The sequence below is a fragment of the Centruroides sculpturatus genome, unplaced genomic scaffold (assembly GCF_000671375.1).
Source record: "Centruroides sculpturatus isolate CEXI.00-Female unplaced genomic scaffold, Cexi_2.0 scaffold1035, whole genome shotgun sequence".
Taxonomy (NCBI): Eukaryota; Metazoa; Arthropoda; class Arachnida; order Scorpiones; family Buthidae; genus Centruroides; species Centruroides sculpturatus.
Genome location: NW_019385222.1, coordinates 21,494 through 31,797, shown reverse-complemented (window position 1 = coordinate 31,797; position 10,304 = coordinate 21,494). Strand labels below are relative to the sequence as shown.

Genomic DNA, 10,304 nt, shown 5'->3' with positions numbered 1-10,304 from the left:
ATATTTTCTACTTAATATAAATTTTGGTCCTTAGAAATTTCTCATTAAAATAAAATTATCTACAGCATTTTCATTAAAAATATAAATGTTATTTAAAGCTGTAAAAAAAAATATTTAATCATTTATCAATACTTACATATATAGTTTAAAATAAAACAAGCAATTTTTATTTAAATCTTAATGTTAGTTCTTTTTTAAGTGAAGGTTTTTCAATTATTAACAACAAGGCATTCTTATAAAAATAATGAAAAGAACTGAACTATTTAATAGTACAGTACTTATGTATATTACATGTAATACAATACTATATTTGTAACAATGTAAATCAATATATGTTCGTATTATTTTTATTATTTTAAATGTGATTTTCTTGAAATTATTTAAATTGGATGTAAATAATTTGTATATCATATACTTACCTAATACTGATGAATGGACTTTTAACATGTGAAGCCTAAGACTAGCTTTACAGTTGTATTTTTTATCACAAGACGCTATTGGACAGGGATATATTAATTTTTCTACTGAGCCACTATGTTTTTTCATATGGACATATAAACTAGATTTTGCTGCAAACCTGGCGTTACAGTCTGTTGAAAAATATATAAAATTTACAATAAATATGAAATAATAAAACTTCATTTATTATGAATTATGTTTATTTATGTAACAACATTATTTTAGTAAACTGTAATATTTTATACAAAGAATTTAGAGATTTCAGTTTCAATAGCCAATTCAAACTTGAGGAAATTAACAGATAATATATTTCATCTGAATCAATTATTATCTATAAAAGTTTTTATATTTATATTCAGATTATTTTTCCAAATTTTTGAATCAGTGAAAGAATAAATGTAAATTTCAGACTTAAAAATTCCAGATATAATTACATCATGATTTAAAATTCATTGTGATTATTTTTAATGTTAAATGGCATATATTTTAATTTATTCAAAAGATGTATCAGTTTATATAAAGTTCATTAATAAAAAAATTATAAATATATTTTTTGGCAATTATTATTAGTGATAATTGATGAGAAAAATAAACACAATTGTTTTTCATGAGACTGATCATGAAAAACAATTTATAAATAATATAGTATGGTAAAAACTGGTTAATTCAAATCAATCAAGGAAAATAAAATTCAGACTGAGTTATGGAGGTTTGTCTAAAAATCAAGAATTTGTGCATTGCTTTATCAGCAATGTATACATACAATATATCCCTGGATCTTATTACATAAAATCAATCGTCGTGTCAATGTAAATCTATCGGTGTTATCCAGAAACTTGAAAACTCTTAACTGAATGTTTAAATAAGTTACTGAAAAAAGCTTTCCAGAATGCTTGATCCATTCACTCCTAAGTGTTAAGGATTTTTAAAATTGTGATATTTCATACTTAGAGTCAATCTGTTTTTTATTTTTTTTATCACAAAATAACCACTCTTTATGATTGTTATATTTTTAAAATTTTGCTGCAAAGATTAAAATTTTTACACAGAATTGGCATATAATCATTTTAATTATCAAAAAACTATTTATTATGTCAGCTAGTTTGAGAAATCATCAGCAATCAAATAAAATAAAAGAAAAAAAGCAGGTTTGAACAGCAGTTAAAGTTTACAAGTTTATTCAAATGATTCATTAATTAATTAATATAAAAAGTTTTAATGTTTGAAATAAATATAATATTCAGAATTAATACTAGCTGCAGGCATCAGCAAAACAAGTATGAAGTACACATAACACATTTCAGAGTCAACATTTAATCATTTAACCCATAATAAGAGCCAAGGAATTATAGGTCTACAGATTTTTCAATTGCAGCCCAATTAAACTACAAAAAATGAGACAAGAAGGTAAAAGGAATAATACAAATAATACCAATAATACAAATTTTTGAACTGGAAAATAATTGCATTTGAAAACTTTTTAAATGGTTCAAATTTGTTTTGAATTCTGCTAAAAAAAATGTCTGTCCTTTCCTTATTTTTAAATCATCATTATTTCATCATCATGTAATATACATTACTTTCCTTTAATTTGTGCTAAATCCTTTCCTTATTTTTTATAATAATATATTATTTCATTATCTCATGAATATTTTGACTAGAATATTATAACAGTACTTTTTGTTAAAATTAAATAAGTACATCAAATAAAAACTTTGATATATCCTTACATTTTGAGCAAAGAAAAAAAAAATTAGTACAAAATGTAAAGTCTAAAATAAAAATACATACAGAAGTTGAAAATTTTAATTGTCTGAAATGGCAGGAAAAAAAATTATAACTGATCTAAATTTAATATCAGAACACAACAGGAAACTAAAAATAGTATTCACATAGTCTGTGATACCAAACAAGAGTCTATGTAGTCTGTTTAATATTGTGGACTATGTAAATTCCATTTTTATTTTCTGTTGATTCTCCAGGAGATACAAGAAAGTTAATTCAGTGATCAAAACATTATTTTTGAACATCAAGATTTATTCCATTTTTCACAGGGGTGCAGAATATTTTTGGGACCCAAAATTTCCTCACAATGTAATTTTCTGTGCTAATGTTGCACATTAGCGCACAAAATAAAATATTTTATGAATGAATTAACAATTATTACTATATAGTTTAGAAGTGTTTTTCAACCTTCTTGAATACGTGACCCCTTTACAAGTTAAAAACTTCTGGCGACCCCCAGGGCCATATTGAAACTATATCAGTGATTTTAAAAACTANTTTGAAACATCCTAATCTATACTTGCATCGCGTCTACGATAGTGCTATCGTCCGGACAGTCCGGGGATCAGCTCGCCGTCCGGGTGAACTAGTAATTTTTTTATCCAAGGAAATCCTGCGATCCTGCGAAACCTGTTGACGTTTTTTTTTTTTTTTTTTTTTTTTTTTAGGGTCAGGATTTTCAGATTCTAATTTTTATTTCTTTTTGCAAATCAGCTCTACACTTTTTCAACTATGATTTTCTGGGGTGGGCCGTGCCCAGCCAGACCCCTCCCTGGCTACACCCATGGTTGAGACCTAATTATCAATCAAAAACCCAATTGTACTGTAAAATAAACAAGTACAGGTTCTCGCTGAAATTTTAGTTTTTTTTTTAATGTAGTGTAGGACCTACAAACACCTGTCTTTTTCTTTTACCCACGACCCTCCGTGTAAGGCTTCGTGACCCCCTGGGGTCGCGACCCACAGGTTGAAAAACACTGGTTTAGAACATTCAAATTTAATCCTACAAATAATAAAATAGACCTACTGTATACAAAATTCTGCATATTGGCAAAAAGAAAAGAAAACATTTAATGAAAGAGTTAATACTGGTCTACTATTAATATTTGAAAAGTGACTCATGTTGGATAGGTTCTGATGGCCCCGCATGTGATTGAAGTTGCTAATCTTAACGTCCAAAAGACTTCCTATAAGACATGTAATAAAAAAAAAAATCTTATAAAAATGCAAGAATAATTGCTTTTATGTGATCCTATAAAAAACTGGTGAAACTAGGTTGAGAAAGTAAAGTTCAACAAAAACATCTAAGTAAAGGAAAGTTTTGAAAATTGTGGCATAAGAATAATGGATGCAGATTTGACAGTAAGAATCAAAATGTGAATAAAATACACATTACACAGACTACAACTACAGAAAGTTTTGGATGAAGCAATGTCGTCATGATAATAAATAGGAAAAATAAAACATCAGGACAGGAAAAGACTTCCAGTTCTACTTTATGCCTTAAAATCATTGCATGTACTGTACAATAATTTGGTTGAACATTAGAACATCTTTAAGCAGAATAAGTGAAAGAAGTTTGGAACAATGGGCTTATGAATTAATAAAGGGAGATGAAATCGGGAAGGGACAGTGTATCCAGGTTTCCTGGTGATTAAGCATATCCTCATAAATATCATGTTTATAGAAAAATTATTAAAATTGATTTGCTTATCTGGTTACAGCAACACAACATGTGAGAAATCTGCCAAGGAGGATGCATTCCAGGAAGACTTTTATGTAAAGCTGGCCCCAATTTAATTGTTACTAACATGAAGAAAACTTTATGTGGCCAGTCCATTGGCAATACGCAAATCCACAACCAACGACCAGTGTTCGGTGGTTTTATCCACTCAGTTACTGGAGGGTACTTATTGGGCTGCAATTTGAAAAAGTTGTAGACCTAAAAATTTCCACTGTCATCTGTTCTTTATTAATCTCAAGAATGGAGTTTGATAGATGAACATTGAGACCAGATATGGAAAGTGCAAGAGAAAGAGAACCAGATTAACTATATATGAACTTCTGATTTGTACTGTAAGTCACATTATTTCAATTCAAAAATTTTCCCCTGAATGGATTTAGATAAATAATCAACACAACTTTATTGCTAACAGGAAAAGTATGATGTACAGGCACAAAACATTACTACACTCCATGCAGGTACTACTTGTTGCAGTAATGGTGTAATGGCACATCTATTTCGCACTATATCATTGTCACAGTAATTCAATAAATATTATATATATTTTAAAAAATTATATCCTTTAGTAAGAATTATATTTAGTTAATTATTTTGTTCAATTTTTTTGTCAATAGATAGCACTACATGTAAAGCCAGCAATCAAATATAGACAGAAATTAATCAATATATAGAAATGCAATCAATAATTTGGGGTGAAATGTATGACATTATCTAAGTTAGAACTATTTGAATGTAACTGCAGAGTTTCATAGCAACTGGTTGAATGGCCTAGGTATGCATAGCAACACAAACAAAAACAAACATCCTCATTTATATATATATATATATAGATAAAACATTTAAAGTTTAAATTAGAATATTCAGAGCAACAGAATCAAAGGCCTTGACTATGTCAATATAAACTACATAAGTAATTTTATTTCAAAGTTTGATAAGATTTCAGATTGTGTCTCAAGAAGTTACTGATAAAGCCACCACCTTATGGATGATGGATAATATTAGAATGTTGAGCATTATTAACACATTTAATAAGTTTACATATGTAAGGAGTCAATTCTGATGTGTTTTATTTTGTTGGGGAATTATTTTTCATTCATTTTCTTATTTATTTTGGGGCATTTTATTTCATTAAGGGTAGACTACTGCACCTCATCTGGACAAAATTCTAAAACAAACAAACAAAAGAAAAAACTAAAACAAAACTCTTCTCACTACAACTTCTAAGGGTGAATCGAATGCATCATCAACCAGAAATGACATCTCGGGGAAGACTTCCAAAGAGAAGTTAAAAGAATGATCACCCACCTCAAATTGTCACCAAAAATTTTAATAAAAGAATTATGTGAGGGTGATGACATGACATAGAAAGATTAATAGAGTTGCATAAATGTTAAACATAAGTATGTAAATAGAGTCAAATGGGTGTATCAATGTAATGTCACCATCCCAACACTATAAAAAGAGAGATGAACTATGAATGAGTAGGGTGAAGCTAAGGATCGAGTAAGGTTAAGGAAAAAGGCTTTCAATTTGGATGGCAGATTAGAAGTTTCTTCTTGGTGATGGTTAGATGAGTTAATTGTAAGAGTACTTTGTGAATTTCCTGTATATAATTCAATTTCATATTTCTGGTCAGTTCTTGTGAAGATAGTTTTATGTTAATTTTAAGTTCCCCAAGTGTCAGAAAAGTTTTTGTATTATATGTTATTTGTTGTATTATCTTGTTTTTGTTTTTGATTAGATAATTTATCCTTTTATATTTGAATTGTTTCTAACTTATTTCGTATTGTACATAGTCAGTCAAATATTAATAAATAGAATTTTTCTTTTTTATGTATAGTAAATAATTATTTCAGGCTTTTTGTACAGTAACAGATTTGTTTGTAATTATTTTTGCCCATCTAAAAGTCTAGCTTGGCATCAATTGACCTTCGATTTTGGTTTATGTAATGCATATTATGTAATTTCAGGGCTTTTGAAGAGTAAGACGTTACACGTATGGAACACAAATGCATATTTCAAGGATCTTTAACATAGTCGGGACAAGAGAAATAGGGTAAAATGAATTAAGGTCCTTTTAGAAATAAATAACAGATAATGTACATTATGAAGGAATAAAACAATGTTCAAGTATGTAGGGAAATGAGTGAAGAAAAACAGAAGCTGATACAGGTTTTAATTTTTTATGGAAAATAGTAGGAATTTGTTAAAACTATTTCAATAGCCTTACAGATTGCTGAAAAAGAAAATAAAGGTCAAACTGATATCAAGCACACACTGATTTAAGTTACAGATAAGGGAGTGGCAGTTTAAAAAAAGCTTCAGGTAGGTATGTTGAAGAAGAAAGAGTGAACTTGATTGTATGCATTATAGACTTATTGGCAATTTTATGACTTTGGGTTTGCAAAATCTATTTTACGGTAATGTTTTTGCAACTATTGCTGCATTTTTTCTGCTAAAAATTTCCCTGGGACTGTTTTACTTTCTCCCTAATCTCATTCACACAGCTGGACATATTCTGCATCCCTGCTTCTTTTAATGTTTAATATTAATTAAATACAATATTAACCACAGTGATTTAAAGCACCTCAAATAATAATTCCTCTTGTAATCTCTAACATAATACAAATATTCATGCCCAAAGAGGATTCTGATCAATAATCTTAAAAATGTTTTTACATATTTGTTGACAATCTGATGACAGAATGTTTTGAAGAAAAATTTTATAACAACAATTATTATTTTATGAATACTAAATTTGTAGCATATTTAAAGAATTTTTTTTATTAGAAAAAAATTCAAATTATTCAATGCAATTAATTTTGCATAGCGTAACCATCAAAGAAAAATGCATTTTCTTTAATTTCTCAGCTATGCTATTTAATAAATATAATATTGATAATATGAAATATCAGTAACATTCTCCTTCACTTACTTTCATGAGGACAAACAAATGGTTTATCTCCTGTATGTATTATCATGTGACCTTTTAAATGTTCAAGTCTCATGAATGATTTTCCACATCCTGGTTCAGAGCATGCATATTTTCTTTCACCAGTATGTTTTTGCATATGTCTTGTAAGTTTACTTGCATTTACAAATGTCCATCCACATCCCTATAATTAAATATTTNTAATTTTATATTTTTATATTTTATTAAATGTAATACTGTCGGCCATGTTAATATTTATTATTTTCTTCAAAATTAAATTTTTAATTTAGAAATTTCTGGAAGAAAAGAATCAGGCCACAGCAGGACTCAAACTTCTTACTGTGCCAATTATGCTATCTGGATCTTTGTCTAGGTAATGTAATTGGCAGAAGTATTTGTAAATTACACAAATTCTTGCAAAATACATAAATAGTAACCTTACAGATTTTGTTTAGACTAATAAATATAAATGAAGAGTTCAAAAATTAATCTTTGGCATTTACATAATCAGTTGTGATATCAGGACAGGAGTGTCACCATTCAGTTGTATATATTTTACATACTACAAAGATTTACTAAAAAATTTTTTCAGCTACTAAATTTTTTGTAATATTTTCTACTTAATATAAATTTTGGTCCTTAGAAATTTCTCATTAAAATAAAATTATCTACAGCATTTTCATTAAAAATATAAATGTTATTTAAAGCTGTAAAAAAAAATATTTAATCATTTATCAATACTTACATATATAGTTTAAAATAAAACAAGCAATTTTTATTTAAATCTTAATGTTAGTTCTTTTTTAAGTGAAGGTTTTTCAATTATTAACAACAAGGCATTCTTATAAAAATAATGAAAAGAACTGAACTATTTAATAGTACAGTACTTATGTATATTACATGTAATACAATACTATATTTGTAACAATGTAAATCAATATATGTTCATATTATTTTTATTATTTTAAATGTGATTTTCTTGAAATTATTTAAATTGGATGTAAATAATTTGTATATCATATACTTACCTAATACTGATGAATGGACTTTTAACATGTGAAGCCTAAGACTAGCTTTACAGTTGTATTTTTTATCACAAGACGCTATTGGACAGGGATATATTAATTTTTCTACTGAGCCACTATGTTTTTTCATATGGACATATAAACTAGATTTTGCTGCAAACCTGGCGTTACAGTCTGTTGAAAAATATATAAAATTTACAATAAATATGAAATAATAAAACTTCATTTATTATGAATTATGTTTATTTATGTAACAACATTATTTTAGTAAACTGTAATATTTTATACAAAGAATTTAGAGATTTCAGTTTCAATAGCCAATTCAAACTTGAGGAAATTAACAGATAATATATTTCATCTGAATCAATTATTATCTATAAAAGTTTTTATATTTATATTCAGATTATTTTTCCAAATTTTTGAATCAGTGAAAGAATAAATGTAAATTTCAGACTTAAAAATTCCAGATATAATTACATCATGATTTAAAATTCATTGTGATTATTTTTAATGTTAAATGGCATATATTTTAATTTATTCAAAAGATGTATCAGTTTATATAAAGTTCATTAATAAAAAAATTATAAATATATTTTTTGGCAATTATTATTAGTGATAATTGATGAGAAAAATAAACACAATTGTTTTTCATGAGACTGATCATGAAAAACAATTTATAAATAATATAGTATGGTAAAAACTGGTTAATTCAAATCAATCAAGGAAAATAAAATTCAGACTGAGTTATGGAGGTTTGTCTAAAAATCAAGAATTTGTGCATTGCTTTATCAGCAATGTATACATACAATATATCCCTGGATCTTATTACATAAAATCAATCGTCGTGTCAATGTAAATCTATCGGTGTTATCCAGAAACTTGAAAACTCTTAACTGAATGTTTAAATAAGTTACTGAAAAAAGCTTTCCAGAATGCTTGATCCATTCACTCCTAAGTGTTAAGGATTTTTAAAATTGTGATATTTCATACTTAGAGTCAATCTGTTTTTTATTTTTTTTATCACAAAATAACCACTCTTTATGATTGTTATATTTTTAAAATTTTGCTGCAAAGATTAAAATTTTTACACAGAATTGGCATATAATCATTTTAATTATCAAAAAACTATTTATTATGTCAGCTAGTTTGAGAAATCATCAGCAATCAAATAAAATAAAAGAAAAAAAGCAGGTTTGAACAGCAGTTAAAGTTTACAAGTTTATTCAAATGATTCATTAATTAATTAATATAAAAAGTTTTAATGTTTGAAATAAATATAATATTCAGAATTAATACTAGCTGCAGGCATCAGCAAAACAAGTATGAAGTACACATAACACATTTCAGAGTCAACATTTAATCATTTAACCCATAATAAGAGCCAAGGAATTATAGGTCTACAGATTTTTCAATTGCAGCCCAATTAAACTACAAAAAATGAGACAAGAAGGTAAAAGGAATAATACAAATAATACCAATAATACAAATTTTTGAACTGGAAAATAATTGCATTTGAAAACTTTTTAAATGGTTCAAATTTGTTTTGAATTCTGCTAAAAAAAATGTCTGTCCTTTCCTTATTTTTAAATCATCATTATTTCATCATCATGTAATATACATTACTTTCCTTTAATTTGTGCTAAATCCTTTCCTTATTTTTTATAATAATATATTATTTCATTATCTCATGAATATTTTGACTAGAATATTATAACAGTACTTTTTGTTAAAATTAAATAAGTACATCAAATAAAAACTTTGATATATCCTTACATTTTGAGCAAAGAAAAAAAAAATTAGTACAAAATGTAAAGTCTAAAATAAAAATACATACAGAAGTTGAAAATTTTAATTGTCTGAAATGGCAGGAAAAAAAATTATAACTGATCTAAATTTAATATCAGAACACAACAGGAAACTAAAAATAGTATTCACATAGTCTGTGATACCAAACAAGAGTCTATGTAGTCTGTTTAATATTGTGGACTATGTAAATTCCATTTTTATTTTCTGTTGATTCTCCAGGAGATACAAGAAAGTTAATTCAGTGATCAAAACATTATTTTTGAACATCAAGATTTATTCCATTTTTCACAGGGGTGCAGAATATTTTTGGGACCCAAAATTTCCTCACAATGTAATTTTCTGTGCTAATGTTGCACATTAGCGCACAAAATAAAATATTTTATGAATGAATTAACAATTATTACTATATAGTTTAGAAGTGTTTTTCAACCTTCTTGAATACGTGACCCCTTTACAAGTTAAAAACTTCTGGCGACCCCCAGGGCCATATTGAAACTATATCAGTGATTTTAAAAACTACGTACAGTACTGTATTTAATTTTCTTTCTGTTGA

The 10,304-nt window shown here is 26.9% G+C and overlaps 1 protein-coding gene across 2 annotated transcripts in view; it reads right to left on the bottom strand.

The window, feature by feature from the left end:
* The window catches only part of LOC111636355 (zinc finger X-linked protein ZXDA-like), a 33,527-nt gene that overhangs the window by 3,706 nt on the left and 19,517 nt on the right, over positions 1-10,304 (bottom strand). For both annotated transcript variants that reach the window (XM_023381571.1, XM_023381572.1), the window contains 2 exons: positions 6,924-7,104; positions 420-590 (listed from right to left, as the gene is read on the bottom strand). In XM_023381571.1, coding sequence (XP_023237339.1) covers positions 420-590; positions 6,924-7,104 — 352 coding nt within the window. The remainder of the gene's footprint in view (positions 1-419; positions 591-6,923; positions 7,105-10,304) is intronic.